General features: G+C 35.1%; 1 protein-coding gene and 5 non-coding genes across 6 annotated transcripts in view; 4 read left to right on the top strand and 2 right to left on the bottom strand.

Moving 5' to 3' along the window:
* Positions 1-1,219: 1,219 nt before the first annotated feature.
* Positions 1,220-1,301, top strand: trnal-aag (transfer RNA leucine (anticodon AAG)). The gene has a single exon. It is a non-coding gene; the product is annotated as a tRNA-Leu (tRNA).
* Positions 1,302-6,089: 4,788 nt separating this feature from the next.
* Positions 6,090-6,171, top strand: trnal-aag (transfer RNA leucine (anticodon AAG)). Its single transcript has one exon. It is a non-coding gene; the product is annotated as a tRNA-Leu (tRNA).
* Positions 6,172-7,255: 1,084 nt separating this feature from the next.
* On the top strand, positions 7,256-7,337 carry trnal-aag (transfer RNA leucine (anticodon AAG)). The gene has a single exon. It is a non-coding gene; the product is annotated as a tRNA-Leu (tRNA).
* A 1,084-nt stretch (positions 7,338-8,421) lies between these two features.
* trnal-aag (transfer RNA leucine (anticodon AAG)) lies at positions 8,422-8,503 on the top strand. The gene has a single exon. It is a non-coding gene; the product is annotated as a tRNA-Leu (tRNA).
* A 2,871-nt stretch (positions 8,504-11,374) lies between these two features.
* trnal-aag (transfer RNA leucine (anticodon AAG)) lies at positions 11,375-11,456 on the bottom strand. Its single transcript has one exon. It is a non-coding gene; the product is annotated as a tRNA-Leu (tRNA).
* A 6,671-nt stretch (positions 11,457-18,127) lies between these two features.
* osbpl5 (oxysterol binding protein-like 5) overlaps positions 18,128-24,526 on the bottom strand; it is a 30,401-nt gene continuing 24,002 nt past the window's right edge. The window contains 15 exon segments of the mRNA XM_073471684.1: positions 18,128-18,470; positions 18,775-18,877; positions 18,972-19,086; positions 19,339-19,468; positions 19,593-19,772; positions 19,899-20,035; positions 20,389-20,478; positions 20,604-20,701; positions 21,758-21,856; positions 22,021-22,117; positions 22,293-22,354; positions 22,357-22,390; positions 23,237-23,318; positions 23,435-23,619; positions 23,878-24,091. Of these exon segments, the coding sequence (XP_073327785.1) occupies positions 18,335-18,470; positions 18,775-18,877; positions 18,972-19,086; positions 19,339-19,468; positions 19,593-19,772; positions 19,899-20,035; positions 20,389-20,478; positions 20,604-20,701; positions 21,758-21,856; positions 22,021-22,117; positions 22,293-22,354; positions 22,357-22,390; positions 23,237-23,318; positions 23,435-23,619; positions 23,878-24,091 (1,762 nt within the window). The 3' untranslated portion in view covers positions 18,128-18,334.

Genomic DNA, 24,526 nt, shown 5'->3' with positions numbered 1-24,526 from the left:
TGTTTGTGGTGGCTGTGGCTCAGGGGTAGAGCCAGAGTCTTGTTATCGCAAGGTTGCTGTTTGGTTTTCCTGGTCTGCGGTTTTTGTCTCATAACTTTGACTTTTCGTCTCATAATTCTGACTTTTTGTCTCATAATTTTGACTTTTTGTCGTATTATTTTGACTTTTTGTTTCATAATTCTGACTTTTTGTCTCATTGTTTTGACTGTTTGTCTCATAATTTTGATTTTTTATCTAATAATTGTGACTTTTTATCTAAGAATTTTAAAAAATTATGTAATAATTCTGACTTTTTGTCTCATAATTTTGACTTTTTGTCTCATAATTCTGATTTTTATCTAATAATTTTGACTTTTTGTCTCGTAATTTTGACTTTTTGTCAAATAATTTTGACTTTTTGTCTCATAATTTTGACTTTTTGTCAAATAATTCTGACTTTTTGTCTCATAATTTTTACTTTTTATCAAATAATTTAGACTTTTTATCAAATAATTCTGACTTTTTGTCTCATAATTCTGACTTTTTGTCTCACAATTTTAACTTTTTGTCTCGCAATTTTGACTTTTTGTCTCATAATTCTGACTTTTTGTCTCTAATTCTGACTTTTTATCAAATAATTTTGATTTTTTGTTTCACAATTTTGACTTTTTGTCTCATAATTGTGATTTTTATCTAATAATTTTGACTTTTTGTCTCGTAATTTTGACTTTTTGTCAAATAATTTTGACTTTTTATCAAATAATTCTGACTTTTTGTCTCATAATTTTGACTTTTTATCAAATAATTTTGACTTTTTGTCTCATAACTTTGACTTTTTGTCTCATAATTTTGACTTTTTAGCAAATAATTTTGACTTTTTGTCTCATAACTTTGACTTTTTTTCTCATAATTTTGACTTTTTGTCTCATAATTTTGACTTTTTGTCTCATAATTTTGACTTTTTATCAAATAATTTAGACTTTTTATCAAATAATTCTGACTTTTTGTCTCATAATTTTGACTTTTTATCAAATAATTCTGACTTTTTGTCTCATAATTTTGACTTTTTATCAAATAATTCTGACTTTTTGTCTCATAATTTTGACTTTTTAGCAAATAATTCTGACTTTTTGTCTCATCCCAGGATGGAGCTGGCCTTCTTGATAAGTTTATCAAGTCTCTTCCTACCTGCTGCCCAGATGCTGATTCTCCAGCAGACTACTTCATAGAAAATAGTGCAGGTAGTGTGGCCGAGTGGTCTAAGGCGCTGGATTAAGGCTCCAGTCTCTCAGGAGGCGTGGTTTCAAATCCCACCACTGCCATATAACAGTGTTAGTCATCTGTTAATATGATGGCATTACACAGTTCAAACATGTACAGGGCTCTTCCAAATACTTAGTCTATAAAGAAGAGTGTATACTGCAGCCCCAATCTTTGCTAAAGACGTTTGCAGCTGATCATGCTGACAAATGCTTCATGCATGTTTGTGGTGGCTGTGGCTCAGGGGTAGAGCCAGCATCTTGTTATCAGAAGGTTGCTGTTTGGTTCTCCTGGTCTGCGGTTTTTGTCTCATAACTTTGACTTTTCGTCTCATAATTCTGACTTTTTGTCTCATAATTTTGACTTTTTGTCGTATTATTTTGACTTTTTGTTTCATAATTCTGACTTTTTGTCTCATTGTTTTGACTTTTTGTCTCATAATTTTGATTTTTTATCTAATAATTGTGACTTTTTGTCTCATAATTTTTTTTTGTTATCTAATAATTCTGACTTTTTATCTAAGAATTTTAAAAAATTATGTAATAATTCTGACTTTTTGTCTCATAATTTTGACTTTTTGTCTCATAATTGTGATTTTTATCTAATAATTTTGACTTTTTGTCTCGTAATTTTGACTTTTTGTCAAATAATTTTGACTTTTTATCAAATAATTTTGACTTTTTGTCTCATAACTTTGACTTTTTTTCTCATAATTTTGACTTTTTGTCTCATAATTTTGACTTTTTGTCTCATAATTTTGACTTTTTATCAAATAATTTAGACTTTTTATCAAATAATTCTGACTTTTTGTCTCATAATTTTGACTTTTTATCAAATAATTCTGACTTTTTGTCTCATAATTTTGACTTTTTGTCTCATTGTTTTGACTTTTTGTCTCATAATTTTGATTTTTTATCTAATAATTGTGACTTTTTGTCTCATAATTTTTTTTTGTTATCTAATAATTCTGACTTTTTATCTAAGAATTTAAAAAAATTATGTAATAATTCTGACTTTTTGTCTCATAATTTTGACTTTTTGTCTCATAATTCTGATTTTTATCTAATAATTTTGACTTTTTGTCTCGTAATTTTGACTTTTTGTCAAATAATTTTGACTTTTTGTCTCATAATTTTGACTTTTTGTCAAATAATTCTGACTTTTTGTCTCATAATTTTTACTTTTTATCAAATAATTTAGACTTTTTATCAAATAATTCTGACTTTTTGTCTCATAATTCTGACTTTTTGTCTCACAATTTTAACTTTTTGTCTCGCAATTTTGACTTTTTGTCTCATAATTTTGACTTTTTGTCTCTAATTCTGACTTTTTGTCTCTAATTCTGACTTTTTATCAAATAATTCTGACTTTTTCTCTCATAATTTTGACTTTTTGTCTCATAATTCTGATTTTTATCTAATAATTTTGATTTTTTGTTTCATAATTTTGACTTTTTGTCTCATAATTGTGATTTTTATCTAATAACTTTGACTTTTTGTCTCATAATTTTGACTTTTTAGCAAATAATTTTGACTTTTTGTCTCATAATTTTGACTTTTTGTCTCATAATTTTGACTTTTTGTCTCATAATTTTGACTTTTTATCAAATAATTTAGACTTTTTATCAAATAATTCTGACTTTTTGTCTCATAATTTTGACTTTTTATCAAATAATTCTGACTTTTTGTCTCATAATTTTGACTTTTTATCAAATAATTTTGACTTTTTGTCTCGTAATTTTGACTTTTTATCAAATAATTCTGACTTTTTGTCTCATAATTTTTACTTTTTATCAAATAATTTAGACTTTTTATCAAATAATTCTGACTTTTTGTCTCATAATTCTGACTTTTTGTCTCACAATTTTAACTTTTTGTCTCGCAATTTTGACTTTTTGTCTCGTAATTTTGACTTTTTGTCAAATAATTTTGACTTTTTATCAAATAATTCTGACTTTTTGTCTCATAATTTTGACTTTTTATCAAATAATTTTGACTTTTTGTCTCATAACTTTGACTTTTTGTCTCATAATTTTGACTTTTTAGCAAATAATTTTGACTTTTTGTCTCATAACTTTGACTTTTTATCAAATAATTCTGACTTTTTGTCTCATAATTTTGACTTTTTATCAAATAATTCTGACTTTTTGTCTCATAATTTTGACTTTTTATCAAATAATTCTGACTTTTTGTCTCATAATTTTGACTTTTTATCAAATAATTTAGACTTTTTATCAAATAATTCTGACTTTTTGTCTCATAATTCTGACTTTTTATCAAATAATTTAGACATTTTATCAAATAATTCTGACTTTTTGTCTCATAATTCTGACTTTTTGTCTCACAATTTTAACTTTTTGTCTCGCAATTTTGACTTTTTGTCAAATAATTTTGACTTTTTGTCTCTAATTCTGACTTTTTGTCTCTAATTCTGACTTTTTGTCTCATCCCAGGATGGAGCTGGCCTTCTTGATAAGTTTATCAAGTCTCTTCCTACCTGCTGCCCAGATGCTGCTTCTCCAGCAGACTACTTCATAGAAAATAGTGCAGGTAGTGTGGCCGAGTGGTCTAAGGCGCTGGATTAAGGCTCCAGTCTCTCAGGAGGCGTGGTTTCAAATCCCACCACATGTACAGGGCTCTTCCAAATCCTTAGTCTATGAAGAAGAGTGTATACTGCAGCCCAAATCTTTGCTAAAGACGTTTGCAGCTGATCATGCTGACAAATGCTTCATGCATGTTTGTGGTGGCTGTGGCTCAGGGGTAGAGCCAGCATCTTGTTATCAGAAGGTTGCTGTTTGGTTCTCCTGGTCTGCGGTTTTTGTCTCATAACTTTGACTTTTCGTCTCATAATTCTGACTTTTTGTCTCATAATTTTGACTTTTTGTCGTATTATTTTGACTTTTTGTTTCATAATTCTGACTTTTTGTCTCATTGTTTTGACTTTTTGTCTCATAATTTTGATTTTTTATCTAATAATTGTGACTTTTTGTCTCATAATTTTTTTTTGTTATCTAATAATTCTGACTTTTTATCTAAGAATTAAAAAAAATTATGTAATAATTCTGACTTTTTGTCTCATAATTTTGACTTTTTGTCTAATAATTCTGATTTTCATCTAATAATTTAGATTTTTTGTTTCATAATTTTGACTTTTTGTCTCGTAATTGTGATTTTTATCTAATAATTTTGACTTTTTGTCTCGTAATTTTGACTTTTTGTCTCTAATTCTGACTTTTTGTCTCACAATTTTAACTTTTTGTCTCGCAATTTTGACTTTTTGTCTCATAATTCTGACTTTTTGTCTCTAATTCTGACTTTTTATCAAATAATTCTGACTTTTTCTCTCATAATTTTGATTTTTTGTTTCACAATTTTGACTTTTTGTCTCATAATTCTGATTTTTATCTAATAATTTTGATTTTTTGTTTCACAATTTTGACTTTTTGTCTCATAATTGTGATTTTTATCTAATAATTTTGACTTTTTGTCTCGTAATTTTGACTTTTTGTCAAATAATTTTGACTTTTTATCAAATAATTCTGACTTTTTGTCTCATAATTTTGACTTTTTATCAAATAATTTTGACTTTTTGTCTCATAACTTTGACTTTTTGTCTCATAATTTTGACTTTTTAGCAAATAATTTTGACTTTTTGTCTCATAACTTTGACTTTTTTTCTCATAATTTTGACTTTTTGTCTCATAATTTTGACTTTTTGTCTCATAATTTTGACTTTTTGTCAAATAATTCTGACTTTTTGTCTCATAATTTTTACTTTTTATCAAATAATTTAGACTTTTTATCAAATAATTCTGACTTTTTGTCTCATAATTCTGACTTTTTGTCTCACAATTTTAACTTTTTGTCTCGCAATTTTGACTTTTTGTCTCATAATTCTGACTTTTTGTCTCTAATTCTGACTTTTTATCAAATAATTCTGACTTTTTCTCTCATAATTTTGATTTTTTGTTTCACAATTTTGACTTTTTGTCTCATAATTCTGATTTTTATCTAATAATTTTGATTTTTTGTTTCACAATTTTGACTTTTTGTCTCATAATTGTGATTTTTATCTAATAATTTTGACTTTTTGTCTCGTAATTTTGACTTTTTGTCAAATAATTTTGACTTTTTATCAAATAATTCTGACTTTTTGTCTCATAATTTTGACTTTTTATCAAATAATTTTGACTTTTTGTCTCATAACTTTGACTTTTTGTCTCATAATTTTGACTTTTTAGCAAATAATTTTGACTTTTTGTCTCATAACTTTGACTTTTTTTCTCATAATTTTGACTTTTTGTCTCATAATTTTGACTTTTTGTCTCATAATTTTGACTTTTTATCAAATAATTTAGACTTTTTATCAAATAATTCTGACTTTTTGTCTCATAATTTTGACTTTTTATCAAATAATTCTGACTTTTTGTCTCATAATTTTGACTTTTTATCAAATAATTCTGACTTTTTGTCTCATAATTTTGACTTTTTAGCAAATAATTTTGACTTTTTGTCTCATAACTTTGACTTTTTGTCTCATAATTTTGAGTTTTTGTCTCATTATTTTGACTTTTTAGCAAATAATTTTGACTTTTTGTCTCATAACTTTGACTTTTTGTCTCATAATTTTGACTTTTTGTCTCATAATTTTGACTTTTTATCAAATAATTTAGACTTTTTATCAAATAATTCTGACTTTTTGTCTCATAATTTTGACTTTTTATCAAATAATTCTGACTTTTTGTCTCATCCCAGGATGGAGCTGGCCTTCTTGATAAGTTTATCAAGTCTCTTCCTACCTGCTGCCCAGATGCTGCTTCTCCAGCAGACTACTTCATAGAAAATAGTGCAGGTAGTGTGGCCGAGTGGTCTAAGGCGCTGGATTAAGGCTCCAGTCTCTCAGGAGGCGTGGGTTCAAATCCCACCACTGCCATATGACAGTGTTAGTCATCTGTTAATATGATGGCATTACACAGTTCAAACATGTACAGGGCTCTTCCAAATCCTTAGTCTATGAAGAAGAGTGTATACTGCAGCCCAAATCTTTGCTAAAGACGTTTGCAGCTGATCATGCTGACAAATGCTTCATGCATGTTTGTGGTGGCTGTGGCTCAGGGGTAGAGCCAGCGTCTTGTTATCGCAAGGTTGCTGTTTGGTTCTCCTGGTCTGCGGTTTTTGTCTCATAACTTTGACTTTTCGTCTCATAATTCTGACTTTTTGTCTCATAATTTTGACTTTTTGTCGTATTATTTTGACTTTTTGTTTCATAATTCTGACTTTTTGTCTCATTGTTTTGACTTTTTGTCTCATAATTTTGATTTTTTATCTAATAATTGTGACTTTTTGTCTCATAATTTTTTTTTGTTATCTAATAATTCTGACTTTTTATCTAAGAATTTTTAAAAAATTATGTAATAATTCTGACTTTTTGTCTCATAATTTTGACTTTTTGTCTCATAATTCTGATTTTTATCTAATAATTTTGATTTTTTGTTTCATAATTTTGACTTTTTGTCTCATAATTGTGATTTTTATCTAATAATTTGGACTTTTTGTCTCGTAATTTTGACTTTTTGTCAAATAATTTTGACTTTTTATCAAATAATTCTGACTTTTTGTCTCATAATTTTGACTTTTTATCAAATAATTCTGACTTTTTGTCTCATAATTTTGACTTTTAATCAAATAATTTAGACTTTTTATCAAATAATTCTGACTTTTTGTCTCATAATTCTGACTTTTTATCAAATAATTTAGACTTTTTATCAAATAATTCTGACTTTTTGTCTCATAATTCTGACTTTTTGTCTCACAATTTTAACTTTTTGTCTCGCAATTTTGACTTTTTGTCAAATAATTTTGACTTTTTGTCTCTAATTCTGACTTTTTGTCTCTAATTCTGACTTTTTGTCTCATCCCAGGATGGAGCTGGCCTTCTTGATAAGTTTATCAAGTCTCTTCCTACCTGCTGCCCAGATGCTGCTTCTCCAGCAGACTACTTCATAGAAAATAGTGCAGGTAGTGTGGCCGAGTGGTCTAAGGCGCTGGATTAAGGCTCCAGTCTCTCAGGAGGCGTGGGTTCAAATCCCACCACTGCCATATGACAGTGTTAGTCATCTGTTAATATGATGGCATTACACAGTTCAAACATGTACAGGGCTCTTCCAAATCCTTAGTCTATGAAGAAGAGTGTATACTGCAGCCCAAATCTTTGCTAAAGACGTTTGCAGCTGATCATGCTGACAAATGCTTCATGCATGTTTGTGGTGGCTGTGGCTCAGGGGTAGAGCCAGCGTCTTGTTATCGCAAGGTTGCTGTTTGGTTCTCCTGGTCTGCGGTTTTTGTCTCATAACTTTGACTTTTCGTCTCATAATTCTGACTTTTTGTCTCATAATTTTGACTTTTTGTCGTATTATTTTGACTTTTTGTTTCATAATTCTGACTTTTTGTCTCATTGTTTTGACTTTTTGTCTCATAATTTTGATTTTTTATCTAATAATTGTGACTTTTTGTCTCATAATTTTTTTTTGTTATCTAATAATTCTGACTTTTTATCTAAGAATTTTTAAAAAATTATGTAATAATTCTGACTTTTTGTCTCATAATTTTGACTTTTTGTCTCATAATTCTGATTTTTATCTAATAATTTTGATTTTTTGTTTCATAATTTTGACTTTTTGTCTCATAATTGTGATTTTTATCTAATAATTTGGACTTTTTGTCTCGTAATTTTGACTTTTTGTCAAATAATTTTGACTTTTTATCAAATAATTCTGACTTTTTGTCTCATAATTTTGACTTTTTATCAAATAATTCTGACTTTTTGTCTCATAATTTTGACTTTTAATCAAATAATTTAGACTTTTTATCAAATAATTCTGACTTTTTGTCTCATAATTCTGACTTTTTATCAAATAATTTAGACTTTTTATCAAATAATTCTGACTTTTTGTCTCATAATTCTGACTTTTTGTCTCACAATTTTAACTTTTTGTCTCGCAATTTTGACTTTTTGTCAAATAATTTTGACTTTTTGTTTCTAATTCTGACTTTTTGTCTCTAATTCTGACTTTTTGTCTCATCCCAGGATGGAGCTGGCCTTCTTGATAAGTTTATCAAGTCTCTTCCTACCTGCTGCCCAGATGCTGCTTCTCCAGCAGACTACTTCATAGAAAATAGTGCAGGTAGTGTGGCCGAGTGGTCTAAGGCGCTGGATTAAGGCTCCAGTCTCTCAGGAGGCGTGGTTTCAAATCCCACCACTGCCATGTGACAGTGTTAGTCATCTGTTAATATGATGGCATTACACAGTTCAAACATGTACAGGGCTCTTCCAAATCCTTAGTCTATGAAGAAGAGTGTATACTGCAGCCCAAATCTTTGCTAAAGACGTTTGCAGCTGATCATCACAAATGCTTCATGCATGTTTGTGGTGGCTGTGGCTCAGGGAAGGTTGCTGTTTGGTTCTCCTGGTCTGCGGTTTTTGTCTCATAACTTTGACTTTTCGTCTCATAATTCTGACTTTTTGTCTCATAATTTTGACTTTTTGTCGTATTATTTTGACTTTTTGTTTCATAATTCTGACTTTTTGTCTCATTGTTTTGACTTTTTGTCTCATAATTTTGATTTTTTATCTAATAATTGTGACTTTTTGTCTCATAATTTTTTTTGTTATCTAATAATTCTGACTTTTTATCAAAGAATTTAAAAAAAATTATGTAATAATTCTGACTTTTTGTCTCATAATTTTGACTTTTTGTCTCATAATTCTGATTTTTATCTAATAATTTTGACTTTTTGTCTCGTAATTTTGACTTTTTGTCAAATAATTCTGACTTTTTGTCTCATAATTTTGACTTTTTGTCAAATAATTCTGACTTTTTGTCTCATAATTTTGACTTTTTATCAAATAATTTAGACTTTTTATCAAATAATTCTGACTTTTTGTCTCATAATTCTGACTTTTTGTCTCACAATTTTAACTTTTTGTCTCGCAATTTTGACTTTTTATCAAATGATTTTGACTTTTTGTCTCATAGTTTTGACTTTTTGTCTCATTGTTTTGACTTTTTGTCTCATAGTTTTGACTTTTTGTTTCATAATTTTGACTTTTTATCAAATAATTCTGACTTTTTGTCTCATCCCAGGATGGAGCTGGCCTTCTTGATAAGTTTATCAAGTCTCTTCCTACCTGCTGCCCAGATGCTGATTCTCCAGCAGACTACTTCATAGAAAATCCTTAGTCTATGAAGAAGAGTGTATACTGCAGCCCAAATCTTTGCTAAAGACGTTTGCAGCTGATCATGCTGACAAATGCATCATGCATGTTTGTGGTGGCTGTGGCTCAGGGAAGGTTGCTGTTTGGTTCTCCTGGTCTGCGGCTTTTGTCTCATAACTTTGACTTTTCGTCTCATAATTCTGACTTTTTGTCTCATAATTTTGACTTTTTGTCGTATTATTTTGACTTTTTGTTTCATAATTCTGACTTTTTGTCTCATTGTTTTGACTTTTTGTCTCATAATTTTGATTTTTTATCTAATAATTGTGACTTTTTGTCTCATAATTTTTTTTTGTTATCTAATAATTCTGACTTTTTATCTAAGAATTTAAAAAAAATTATGTAATAATTCTGACTTTTTGTCTCATAATTTTGACTTTTTGTCTCATAATTCTGATTTTTATCTAATAATTTTGACTTTTTGTCTCGTAATTTGACTTTTTGTCAAATAATTTTGACTTTTTGTCTCATAATTTTGACTTTTTGTCAAATAATTCTGACTTTTTGTCAAATAATTTTGACTTTTTGTCTCTAATTCTGACTTTTTGTCTCTAATTCTGACTTTTTGTCTCATCCCAGGATGGAGCTGGCCTTCTTGATAAACTTATCAAGAAGGCCAGCTCCATCCTGGGAGACTGGAGCCTTAATCCAGCGCCTTAGACCACTCGGCCACACTACCTACACTTTTCTATGAAGTAGTCTGCTGGAGAATCAGCATCTGGGCAGCAGGTAGGAAGAGACTTGATAAACTTATCAAGAAGGCCAGCTCCATCCTGGGATGAGAGAAAAAGTCAGAATTATTTGATAAAAAGTCAAAATTATTAAACAAAAAGTCAAAATTATTAAACAAAAAGTCAGAATTATTACATAAAAAAATGTAATTCTTAGATAAAAAGTCAGAAGTACGAGACAAAAAGTCAAAATTACGAGACAAAAAGTCAAAACAATGAGACAAAAAGTCAAAACTATGAGACAAAAAGTCAAAATTATGAGACAAAAAGTCAAAATTATGAGACAAAAAGTCAAAGTTATGAGACAAAATGTCAAAATTATTTGCTAAAAACTCAAAATTACGAGACAAAAAGTCAAAATTGTGAGACAAAAAGTCAAAATTGTGAGACAAAAAGTCAAAACTGTGAGACAAAAAGTCAAAACTATGAGACAAAAAGTCAAAATTATGAGACAAAAAGTCAAAACAATGAGACAAAAAGTCAAAATCATTTGATAAAAAGTCAAAATTACGAGACAAAAAGTCAAAACAATGAGACAAAAAGTCAAAACTATGAGACAAAAAGTCAAAATCATTTGATAAAAAGTCAAAATTACGAGACAAAAAGTCAAAATTGTGAGACAAAAAGTCAAAATTGTGAGACAAAAAGTCAAAATTGTGAGACAAAAAGTCAAAATTATGAGACAAAAAGTCAAAATTATTTGCTAAAAAGTCAAAATAATGAGACAAAAACTCAAAATTATTTGATAAAAACTCAAAATTACGAGACAAAAAGTCAAAACAATGAGACTTAATTCTTAGATAAAAAGTCAGAATTTCAAGACAAAAAGTCAGAATTGTGAGACAAAAAGTCAAAATTATGAGACAAAAAGTCAAAGTTATGAGACAAAATCCGCAGACCAGGAGAACCAAACAGCAACCTTCCGATAACAAGACGCTGGCTCTACCTCTGAGCCACAGCCACCACAAACATGCATGAAGCATTTGTCAGCATGATCAGCTGCAAACGTCTTTAGCAAAAATATAGGCTGCAGTATACACTCTTCTTTATAGACTAAGTATTTGGAAGAGCCCTGTACATGTTTGAACTGTGTAATGCCATCATATTAACAGATGACTAACACTGTTATATGGCAGTGGTGGGATTTGAACCCACGCCTCCTGAGAGACTGGAGCCTTAATCCAGCGCCTTAGACCACTCGGCCACACTACCTGCACTATTTTCTATGAAGTAGTCTGCTGGAGAATCAGCATCTGGGCAGCAGGTAGGAAGAGACTTGATAAACTTATCAAGAAGGCCAGCTTCATCCTGGGATGAGAGAAAAAGTCAGAATTATTTGATAAAAAGTCAAAATTATTAAACAAAAAGTCAAAATTATTAAACAAAAAGTCAAAATTATTAAACAAAAAGTCAGAATTATTACATAAAAAAATGTAATTCTTAGATAAAAAGTCAGAAGTACGAGACAAAAAGTCAAAATTACGAGATAAAAAGTCAAAATTATGAGACAAAAAGTCAAAACAATGAGACAAAAAGTCAAAACAATGAGACAAAAAGTCAAATCTATGAGACAAAAAGTCAAAATTATTTGATAAAAAAAATAAATTCTTAGATAAAAAGTCAGAATTTCGGGACAAAAAGTCAAAATTACGAGACAAAAAGTCAAAACAATGAGACAAAAAGTCAAAACTATGAGACAAAAAGTCAGAATTACGAGACAAAAAGTCAAAACAATGGGACAAAAAGTCAAAATTACGAGACAAAAAGTCAAAACAATGAGACAAAAAGTCAAAATTATGAGACAAAATGTCAAAACGATGAGACAAAAAGTCAAAATTATGAGACAAAAAGTCAAAGTTATGAGACAAAAAGTCAAAGTTATGAGACAAAATGTCAAAATTATTTGCTAAAAACTCAAAATTACGAGACAAAAAGTCAAAATTGTGAGACAAAAAGTCAAAACTGTGAGACAAAAAGTCAAAACTATGAGACAAAAAGTCAAAACAATGAGACAAAAAGTCAAAATTATGAGACAAAAAGTCAAAACTATGAGACAAAAAGTCAAAACAATGAGACAAAAAGTCAAAATTACGAGACAAAAAGTCAAAATCATTTGATAAAAAGTCAAAATTACGAGACAAAAAGTCAAAATTGTGAGACAAAAAGTCAAAATTGTGAGACAAAAAGTCAAAATTATGAGACAAAAAGTCAAAACTATGAGACAAAAAGTCAAAATTATGAGACAAAAAGTCAAAGTTATGAGACAAAAAGTCAAAGTTATGAGACAAAATGTCAAAATTATTTGCTAAAAACTCAAAATTACGAGACAAAAAGTCAAAATTGTGAGACAAAAAGTCAAAACTGTGAGACAAAAAGTCAAAACTATGAGACAAAAAGTCAAAACAATGAGACAAAAAGTCAAAATTACTAGACAAAAAGTCAAAATCATTTGATAAAAAGTCAAAATTACAAGACAAAAAGTCAAAATTGTGAGACAAAAAGTCAAAATTGTGAGACAAAAAGTCAAAACTGTGAGACAAAAAGTCAAAACTATGAGACAAAAAGTCAAAACAATGAGACAAAAAGTCAAAATTACTAGACAAAAAGTCAAAATCATTTGATAAAAAGTCAAAATTACAAGACAAAAAGTCTAAATTATGAGACAAAAAGTCAAAATTATGAGACAAAAACTCAAAATTATTTGATAAAAAGTCAAAATAATGAGACAAAAACTCAAAATTATTTGCTAAAAAGTCAAAATAATGAGACAAAAACTCAAAATTATTTGATAAAAAGTCAAAATAATGAGACAAAAACTCAAAATTATTTGCTAAAAACTCAAAATTACGAGACAAAAAGTCAAAATTGTGAGACAAAAAGTCAAAACTGTGAGACAAAAAGTCAAAACTATGAGACAAAAAGTCAAAACAATGAGACAAAAAGTCAAAATTACTAGACAAAAAGTCAAAATCATTTGATAAAAAGTCAAAATTACAAGACAAAAAGTCTAAATTATGAGACAAAAAGTCAAAATTATGAGACAAAAACTCAAAATTATTTGATAAAAAGTCAAAATAATGAGACAAAAACTCAAAATTATTTGCTAAAAAGTCAAAATAATGAGACAAAAACTCAAAATTATTTGATAAAAAGTCAAAATAATGAGACAAAAACTCAAAATTATTTGATAAAAACTCAAAATTACGAGACAAAAAGTCAAAACAATGAGACTAAATTCTTAGATAAAATGTCAGAATTTCAAGACAAAAAGTCAGAATTTCAAGACAAAAAGTCAGAATTGTGAGACAAAAAGTCAAAGTTATGAGACAAAATCCACAGACCAGGAGAACCAAACAGCAACCTTCCGATAACAAGACGCTGGCTCTACCTCTGAGCCACAGCCACCACAAACATGCATGAAGCATTTGTCAGTATGATCAGCTGCAAACGTCTTTAGCAAAAATATAGGCTGCAGTATACACTCTTCTTCATAGACTAAGTATTTGGAAGAGCCCTGTACATGTTTGAACTGTGTAATGCCATCATATTAACAGATGACTAACACTGTTATATGGCAGTGGTGGGATTTGAACCCACGCCTCCTGAGAGACTGGAGCCTTAATCCAGCGCCTTGAGACAAAAAGTCAAAATTATGAAACAAAAAGTCAGTATTATGAGTTAAAAGTCAAAATTACGAGTTAAAAGTTGAAATTATTAGATAAAAATTTGATATTATGAAACAAAAAGTTTAAATTATGAGACAAAAAGTTTGAATTATGAGACAAAAAGTTTGAATTATTATATAATAATTATTTTATATATATTCTCGACAGAAAGGGCCTTCTATACTGTTCTGCTGTCTTTAGCCTGCAGTTTCCGTGCTTAGCTAAGCTAACCACTGCTAAGCTAACGATTTACTGAGCGAGAAAGCGAACAAACATTCTCATAATGTCAGAGAGAAACATTTTGACTCAACGTTAGAGAGAAGCAAAGTTTGAACAGATCCATTTAGTCTGTTTGAGGTCACACTCCTCCACTTCCATGTGACTCAGTGTTGTTTGTACGTTCCCCTCAGTGTGTTCATTGATGCTGGCAGTGTGTGGGCATCTGACCAGAGAGCAGTTTACACTCGTCGCTCCGCCAGTGCCAGGAGAAGTAAACACACACCGACACACACACGGAGACAAAGAGGGATCCAGAGCAGGGGAACTGTTACAAACACACACATTGACAGGAATCTCCTTTGATGGAGTTCTTACAGGCTGCAAAACAAACACACACACACTCTCCTCTGGCCTAATTTGGGCAGCCGCTCCTTCCGCCCCACACATACAGTCGGGCAACACAATGGCTCAGTGTGCAACCCACTCAAACATCCAGCTAACTGGAGCTAACTGGAGAACAGAAACACGCCACGGGGGAGGAGATTACCCTTTTGATCCTTACACTGCTACCAATCTGCCCACTCTGCCGCTTCAACCCGCAAACCCGGTCCACCTCACGAGAACACAGCATGTGACCATCTGGGTCAGAGATGGAGGGAATGTGGCTTTACAGGTTTTAGATCTGAGGTGCTTGTTGGATCTTCATGGTGGCAGCGAGGACATTTTTTAGCAAATATCTGCCCTGCTGTAGCACCTTTGAGCAAGGCACCAGATCCCTACCACCTGCATCTAATTGTTCTGGTGCTAAAACTGTAAGCGACTCTCAGAAAGATATATAAGAGCTAGTTTAAACTCTTTCATGGTGACAGTAACAATGGAGCAGAGCTGCAGGCCGTACTTTGTGTCACAGGGCTGACAGTTACTAACAACTCAATGTTTTTAAGGTTTTATGCTCCAGGTAACTACAGTGACCGCTAAGCCGCACACGCGTTCCACCTGTGCAGATAAATGTGTGTTTGGATAGACCTGACACTCAGATATGACAGGTATTCACCTCAGCACACTTCAAAGGCTCTCTCTGTGAAGCGGACGGGAACTAGACTCATCAGTGCCGTCATTCATCGTCTCATGTGTGGCGGCTGTGTACGTTGGCACAATTCATCCTATAATGAAGTATGAGTAATTTAAAGGTGCATTATGTAGTTTTTTAGAAATACATTTTAATCAGAAGAGAAAGATCTTCATGGATTGATGTTTTTAATGCCTAAATAAACAAACTCTCTTTGTTTTCATGACTGAATAAACAAACTGATCTTAAAGAACAACACAATTTCATACTGTTTGAGTGCATATGTGGCGGACCCTGCCACCTTTCCAGCTTCAAACAGTGGTCTGGGGACCTCATCTTCCTCTGAGAGCAGCTTGTTTATTCAGTTATGGAAAAAAATATTGTAAATATTACAATTCTGAGTTTTAATTTCTTCTCTACAGCCACGTAGTGCCCCTTTAAGAGTTTTGTTTGAGCGTGTTTAAGCCAGTGATGCCGTTCTTACTTTAGATTTATTGGAGCTTTACTAGTCGGGACATTTCTTAAACTAAAAATGGTGTCGGCTTCCTATTAAGCACCGTAACACTGGACAGCTGTAGGGTCACTCAGAGAGTTTATGGGGAGTTTCTCCTTTTCAACTCTGGGATCTAGACTGTGTCATGTGGTAAAGATTGTAAAGCTCGTTGTGGTTTGTGATATTGGACTGTTTAACACAATTGACTTGCTTGTGAGCATTATTTTATATCAGCTGAATCCAGTTTGAATTCACATAGTAGTGCTGCTCCTTTCTAAAATCCAGCTTTGTAACCTCAAGAAATAAGCTCATCTTTACATTTACTAATCCACAAGCAGGATAACTGACAGTATGTCAGCAGTGTTTGAGCGTCAGTCGCTCTCCCGGCCTCCTGCGTTGTGTGAAGGCTCCTGAACACAATGCAGTTCCCCCTCACAGGGGCTTAAATCTGTGAGTGTGGCAGAGATGTTGATCCATGTGGTGTCTACAAAGAGATTTACACCTGCTCAGGTTCAACTCTCAGGCCCATGAGAGGGATCAGCAGTTAGCATCAACCACGCAGCTCACACCTCGCGTAGTTTGCAAAACAATGTTGCCACCAACGTCGTTCAGTCTCGTGTGTGGGCCGCTGTGAGGATCTGTCGCCTGTGGTTATCCTCTAGTTTTGTCTATTCATTTGTATCCAACGCCTCAAAGAGTTTCCAGCCTGACTGCAGAAGTCTAGTTTTGAAAAAGGACATTCACTGCACTGATACTTTTGGTTTGGAGTTTACCCACAGCAACATCTCCCTCTAGTGGACAATACGTAAACACACAGGAAACAAATTTCTTATGTAAAAGTTAAATATTTCTTTCCTCTGGATGCAATTTTCTATTATAAACACATTAATGAGAGTCAAAGACAGTGTCAGGGTTAAAATGTTTTTACTGTAGTGCTACAGTACGCAACAGGTATGAATGAAAACATCGGGCAACATCATGTTTTCTGTAGTTTCGTTCCATATGACAAAAGTATCTGGCATGTAGAATCCCCACAACATGGCAGTAGAGTAGAAAAAAGGAAAATAATGAAAAAAAACATGAACAGATTAAAGTGTAAATAAAAGCATTCAAAGAGTCGACTTCCTTCTTTGTGCTCCCCGAGTCTCTCCCATTGGGTAGATCAGTACTGACAATGGAGACCGAAGTGCAAGGGGTTTAAAAACCGGTAAAAGCCACGATCACAGACCTGGCTTTGTATAGCACAACCAGAATGGCTTACTCGCACACATGTGCTCCCTCACACTGACACACACACACACACACACATACACACACATACATACATACACAAATATGACGAACCCACGCAACCCTGGGAGAGCGATTGTCACCCCTGGTCTCCGTCCTCCAAGCTGAATTAGATTAGGAAAGTCAAGGTTAATCACCCAATAAATACATTCTGAAATCTCTTTGTGAAACAACAGACAAATATATACAAATTGATTAAAACGAAGAAAAAAACAAAACAAAACAAACAACAACTTATTACTAAGTGTTTACATCTTTAAACAGTCACTTGAACATGGTGTGGACCGAGATGCACACACAGACTCATTCTATTAGGCCAAAGTTATTTAAGTATTTTCTTGTTTTTTTCTTCCCACTCGCTCCTTCTGTCCCTTCCTCCACACGCTGCCTCTCTATGTAACTGATTGTACACACTAGTGTCATGGTCTAGACCAGAGCAGTGCTATGCTATTATCCCTTCTGTTACAGCACTACAGGCACACAAATACAAAGACACTCTGTTTGGCTCTCTGCCCCTGCTTCATCCCCATTATCCCTCCTTCCTTAAAAACACACACAGTGCTCCCTGTAAACAAGTAGGCTTTGTCCTTTTTCGGATTATAAATACTGTTTTGGTAAAATCGTCATCATTAAAAGATGAGACAGAGTGTATTTGAGCGCACATCGATATAAAACACACAGAATTGCACTGTTGGAAGATATTTCCTTCTTCGTTTGTATTTGTCGTGTTTTTCTTCTTCTTCTTCTTCTTCTGCTTTTTTTGGCTTCAGCGTTAAGGCCCAAGAATCTGGAGTGGAAGGAGAGTAGAAGTCCAAGCGGTGATCTGCCTGCGCCCATAGGGCCTACTGTACTGTAGGTACGAACAACACACATACAGTCACACGAACAGAATAGACGGTATTGCAGGGCGATATATAAAAAGACACTAAGGAATGGTGAAACATCCTCTCTGTCATTTCTTTTTGCAAAATCATTCTTCATCATACATTTCATCTTGTTTTATTCAAAATCTTTTTTTTTATTTTTTTTTTAGCCGTGCTCGTCTCTCATCCCTCCTTTTCCTGTCCAAAGTGCGTGGGTGCCGGTGCTGTTTCAGTCTGGCTACACTAGGGGGTGCCGTTCCTCTCTGCAGATGACTGACAGGCGGTGGCTGTGGCTGTGTTTATTGCTATAATGTCCGTGCTCCTCCCCTCTTAGAGGAAACAAAAAAAAAGGGGCAAAGTTTCCCGTCGTATCACTGATCTGAGGTCTCTGCCCTCATCTGCTGATTAGAGTCTGTGCTTTTTTAGAGGGATCGAATGACAGATCAGTGCCGGAGGGAAACTCCTCCCAGCCCCCCACAGAGGAGCAGGGCTCAGGTGAAGACGTAGTTGAGGAGGAGCTGTGAGAGAAGCAGGACACAGAGGATGAGACAGTGACGGCCTGTCAACGACACGCCGTCGTCTGTCGCCCTCTGACGAACCATCTGACGACTCAGAGCCACCAGGTTCCTACAGGGAGAGAGAGGGGTCAAGGTTAACAAGTGTTAATGAAGCTGACACTGAAGGAAGTAATCCTGGATATTATTTTTAATACATGTACTGACTCCATTTTGTTTTCAGCCAATAGTGGATATGAATGTGTGAGTTTATAATTTTGGTCTTACCATGTCCTTACCCTAAATCTAAACATGACTTTTCCCATTTGTTTCTTTCCACCAGTAAGAAACTGATTACAGTCAACATATTCAAGGTCCATATGAAGTCATTAACCCCAATTCCCTCCATAAATGTGGGAGTGAGAGTTATTTTTCACCTCTGGATGTCCTGCTGTGTCTTCTGTATAGATGTGATGGAGGCCTCTATCAGTGCGATGTCCTTCACTTCTTTATTGCACCGTGCACACTGGTTTGAAAATCCTGCGCACATGAACGAAGAGAACATTAGACTGAAGAGAGCATTTTGTGAAAGAAATTGTTTTTAAGTGTGTGTGTTTGTGTGTGTGTGCCTCACCTTCATTGTCAGATGACTCATGTGTTGGCTCTGGGGTGGTGCTGCTGCTCTCAGTGTTCTGGCTGCAGCTGGACGGCTGGCTGCTGGCCTTCCTGCGTTTCCCGTTGACCTCAGCCTGCGAGGAGGCAGAAGAGTCACATTGACCACGAGCTGCTAGCCGCTATATTCAACATGCTAACACTTAAATCAAGACGGGTTTTAGCCGTCTGGGCGTCACTGAATAACAAGTGAGACAGAACAGGGTTGATCTTGCTTGTCAGTGACGTTGGAGCAGGTGCAGTTTGCTTTTTCAGGAAGCAGTGTGCCTTCATTTTGATTAAACAGATATATCAATATAACTTGGATGTGTCTGTTTTGACTGGCTGACCTTCTGTTGGCTGGCCCAGCTGTGACTGTAGGAGAGCCCGTTGTGCTGCCTCTGGCTTTTCTCGTGCGTCTGAATCACTCCGTCCTTCTCAAACTGAACCAGACAGCGCTCTGGGTCCCATGGCTGCACACTGTCAAACAGGACAACATATCACGTTGAGGATGCGGTGTAATTTAAATAGAACATGTCATCCTGACCTAAACTCTAAATCTCAATCTGTGTTTTATCTGCCCGGTGTGAGAGTGTGTTCATACTCCATGTGTCTGTAGCTCCACTCCGAGGAGACGGGGTCCTGATGGAAAAGTCGTGGGATCCAGGGTTTGTCTCCTCTCTCCCTGGCCTCTCTCCGCTGAGCCTCCTCCAGCACAAACTTCTCCTGGGTGGCCCGCACCTGGTCCCGATCCATGATGGCACTGGTCACGTGCTGCCACAGTCTGTCAGGAGTACATTAAACTTACGTGAACGTGAGGGGCAGACATATTATTATTAGTAAACTTCAAATTAAGTGTATGGACATATATAGATGACATGTGAATTCATTAAAGAAACAAGCGATTTACCTTTCAGACTCAAACTCCCCCTGCTGGTCTATTTGTACCACTTGTCTCTTGAGGCGGCTGTTGCGGATCTCCTGGCTCGGGTTCCACAACGTCTCCTGTATTCCTGAGCGCTTCTCGTGAATGAACACCTCACTGTCCTGAATACGACAAAAAAAAAAAGCAACAAAATATTCAGTCCAAACGATCAGACCTCTTGATTATTTTGTCTCTGGAAGAACTGGACAATATTTGTGGTTTCGTCAAATAATTTCAAGAATGTAAAATTAGCTAAGCTTTAATCTTTTCCTTACTTTCGTGCTTTTTCAGACCCTCCCTGCTGCTCCTAAACCTCTAATCACCACTTCTGCCTCCGATTACTACAGAGAATTACTGAATATCAAGTCGCAGCGAGTAAGTAGCAGAGAGGGATGCTAACAGATGCATTTAAGAGGGGAGATTGAGGCGGAGGGAAGGGATAAAAGGATTAAAAAAGCTGGATAAAAGCTCTCACCCAGTGTCCATCAACAGTGGCCAGTAGCTCCTCTCCTACAGAGATCTTCCCGCTGATCTGATTCACAGAGCAAGAGCCTCCAAGGAAAGGCTGCAGTAAACAAAGAGAGACTGTAACGCTTGTACTGAAACTGCTGTTACCTCAGATAAATGTAAGAAAACAGCAAATTTACAAACTTTACTGATGTGCACAAAATCTTTAGTTTAAAAATATACCTTTAGTTTGAACTCCAGCTCTGTGAAACATTTGGTTTTCTCACACTCGATGGTGACCTTCCCACCCAGCTCTAGTGTCATAGTGCCATACAGGATACCTTTTGAGGGACAGACACAGTTTTACAACATCAGACCAACAGAACATCAACAAACAGAATGAAGATGATTCTGCTGGAAGTCTATAAATAAATCAAACCATTCCCTGAGTTTTTGTATGGTTCGTTGTTAATTTATGATTTAGGGACTCACAGTGACACATTCTTTGACTGGACTGTGAGACAAGATAAAGGCGATAATTTACAATTCACTCAGAGAATGAAGAGAAACTCAGCCCGACTTAGATCATCCGTCTCTAATTTTTGCCATGTGAGTTGTCATGCTCAGAGCAGAGCGCTATTTGATTTACAGTAGCTCAGACATATTGGCTCCGACAGATGGCTGCAGAACTTTCCGCCCACACATGATTTGTCACAATATTTGTATCCATGGTGGATGAGTTTGTGTGTTGAACTCCTTAAGTGTGATAATGAGACAGGAAGTACAAAGAAAAAACAAGGGGGACCAAACATGTTTCCTAATCATACTTTGCTTTCGGGCACAATACAGACTGCAGTTCACCTGAATTTTTGGCAGCGCTCAGCACCCGACAAATAATCAGTGTCGTTGTTTGAGGAAAAACAGAAGAAAACGCTTGATGCATTAAAAATGTGCTTCGAGCTGTTACGCAGCCTGTGGAGACAGACGGATTGAATAAAAGACGAGCACATCCTATTTTTACATGAACTACTAAAAAATGCGACTGGAACATTTCCTGTGTAGACAAACTAAATCCATCTTTTTCTGCATTAAATGTGAGTGAATTCATTGTGTAAGAACTTTGATTGCTCCCTGCGATCGTCTTAAGTACGGTACTTTGGTTTGCTTTTAATATAACAGCTCCAAGGACGACATCGACACCAAAGTCGACCTGTTATCCGCCCTGAGAGTATCAACAATGTGTTGCAATAAAAACCTCCTCACAATATATTTTTCCAAAAATAGATGAGGCAGCGTTATGGAGATTAAGGGAAGCTACTGCCGATACCAACATAGCAACATGGTACATGGACAGAATAATTAATAGTCATGGTCAATATTTACTGCAGATCTATTACCTTTGCAGTGAGCGTAGGGCATGGTGATGACATACTCCTCGTCCCTGCTCAGGAACAGCAGCCTGGCTTTGCCATCCAGAATAGCTGACAGAGAGTTACCTACAACAGCAGGACAGAGAAGCACCATATTCAAGAACACAACTATCAATTTCCCTTGTAGATCCTAATTAAAAAGCTTATATTCGTCATGCCTCAAAGCCAGTGTGAGAATTTCTCGAGACGTACATGGACAGCTTTGAAAAACAGATTACATATTGCTGTACCATAGAACTTGGACTTTGCCAAGATGCTCCCGCTGATAGAAAAACCATCCTTCCTGTTGCAGACATAAAAGGCAGAGATGGGCGGATGGTGGGACACCTGGCAGAGGAAGAAGAGAGAGACATTTGAGCAGACTGCAGGGAGAGAGAGAAAGATGTGCAAGCCCACAGGCATGGATTCATTTTACACTCGCTGCATTTCACAGGTGTGTGGTCTATGCAAAATATTTCACATAAGGGATGAATCATGTCCTGTGCATCGAGTCTGGTCTAACCTGTTCAGCTATGTAGAAAGTGCAGCTGTCGGTTTGAGGATGGAGCCAGCAGCAGCGAAATCTTTCCCCAGGATTGGGTTGTAAGGCTTCTTTAGACCCTGGAAAATACAACCACATCGAGCAGCGTTAGTATCACTGTGAGCATCTTTGACACACAAACTAAACTGTCTTGGGTCAAATGTGGAAATAGTTGGGCAAGATTACAGTTTCTGCACACTTTCTCAACACCCGGTGCTGAGGAGCAGTTACATTGCAGATGTACCAAACTGGCCTGAGATTTAAAAGGTTAAATTGCAGGTGATAAGCATCACAACTGAACACTTTACCAGTTGTCTGGAGTCAAATACCCAGTAGGAAATAATGCACAACATTGCAGGCTGACATTCCTGAATATGTCCTAATAATAAGAGGTTATCAAGTTTCTACCTATCCATCACCAGTGGTAGTCAGCCCAAAAAGTGCTGAATAAGCCCAGTGTAATCTGTAAGCATTATCTGCTGGCTCATGTGGGGTGTTTTGCTGCCACTGAGGAAATATATTCCTAACGGAAGAAAACTAATGGGAAGAGTCTCCTGACATTTTTACTGCAGAAATAGATCCAAGGCAGAGTCATTCGTCAAGCTGGCCAAGAAATACAGCGTCAGAGACTGTCATGTTAGAAGATGGTGTGCCTCTCAGGGACAGTCTGAAATATGCTAACAGAAAATCTTCCTGCTATGGAGAGAAGACTAAGCTGTAGTTTACTGTATTTTATTAATAATACTAACTCATTCATATGATTTATTCCCTTGTATGCTGTTATTTTTTAACAGCATACAGGGGGGATACTGCGTATTCATCATCTTTAAAAAGTCTTTATCCAAAAACAGGTGATGCGTCTTATCTATATTTGGGCCACTATGATGACAATGAGCCATCTGGTATAGCAGTTAAAAAAATCTTACCTTGGGCTTCTTGTAGAAGCCAGACAAGTACCATCTCAGCACCTGCTTGATCCGACCATATGCGCTCTCCTCCAGCGCAGCTCTGTGGCAGGAAACACAGTGAAGGGGACAATTATGACAAGAGAAGAAGGCGGACAATATTTCCAGTCTTCATCAGACTTCACACACACAGATTACTGCGATTTTAAAGGTACTGACTGTGAGAGCAGATCAGCGTGGTAGTAGTAGTCTGACAGCTTGTCCAGGAAAGAGCGCGGCTCCAGGATGAAGGTGGGCAGCACCACCTTGGACAGGTCCATGCCCGGCCGCAGCTGCTTCAGCAGGCCCCAAATCAGACCCTTGTTCTCCTCCGATACAGTCTCCACCTGGGACGCCTCCCCAGCCTGAATCGCATGAGTACAATATGAGTGAGGTCAGCAGAGAGGTGGCTTTACAGTTAGAGGCCTGGGTTGAGAAAACAGAATTTCTCAAAGGCATCCAGGTATGTTTTTATTACTACTGGGACAGAGCAAGTAAGAGGAAATACTGACTGAACTATGGAGGATATGTTTTGAAGATTTAAGCATACTGTTGCCGAGGGAACTGTAATTCAAACAAAACAAGGTAGAGCTCCCTCATAAATACCATAACTGTAATCTCACCTCAGCCATCTCCTCTGTGCTCTGCTCTACATAGGCTGTGGCCTGTGGCCCGGGGGACAGCTCGTCCGATTGGTCCATGTCGCTCTCCTCCGTCAGCCTTCCACCGTTCTCATTGGCCGTAGTGTCCCAGTCATCGTGAGCCTCGCGCTCGGATTTGTCTGAAAAGCCGTCATGCTCCATGTGGTGGTTGCCCAGCAGCAGGGTGTCATTTAACCTAATATGAACAGAGGAGAAGCAAACAACATGAGATCTATATCGAGCAAATCTAATTTTCCAACCATTTTACTGCAACAACATGATGCAGATAATGAATAATCACATGATTTAATGAGATGCTTCCGCTGTAAAAATGTGCGTGATGATCTGGTCTTTGACTTATTGTTGTATCTTAATAGATTTGAACTGGTTTAATATGCAACTCTCATAATGTCACTAAAGTGATTAAAAGGGATAATCTAACTGAGTGTGGAAGCATAAGAACTTAATGACCATGATTAAGCATTAAAGATGAATAATGCCACATGACTTTGCAACCATCTTAATTTCACTTCAGTGCTGCCAGAGCTTTGATGAATCAAACATGACGCAGAGGAAAACAATAATTATCTGCTATGAACCGTCATAGCTCTGGATGACCTTTGAATGTGAA

Source organism: Pagrus major, chromosome 8 (genome assembly GCF_040436345.1).
Source record: "Pagrus major chromosome 8, Pma_NU_1.0".
Classification (NCBI taxonomy): Eukaryota; Metazoa; Chordata; class Actinopteri; order Spariformes; family Sparidae; genus Pagrus; species Pagrus major.
Note: the sequence above shows the minus strand (reverse complement) of the source record. Positions and strands in the feature narration are given on the sequence as shown.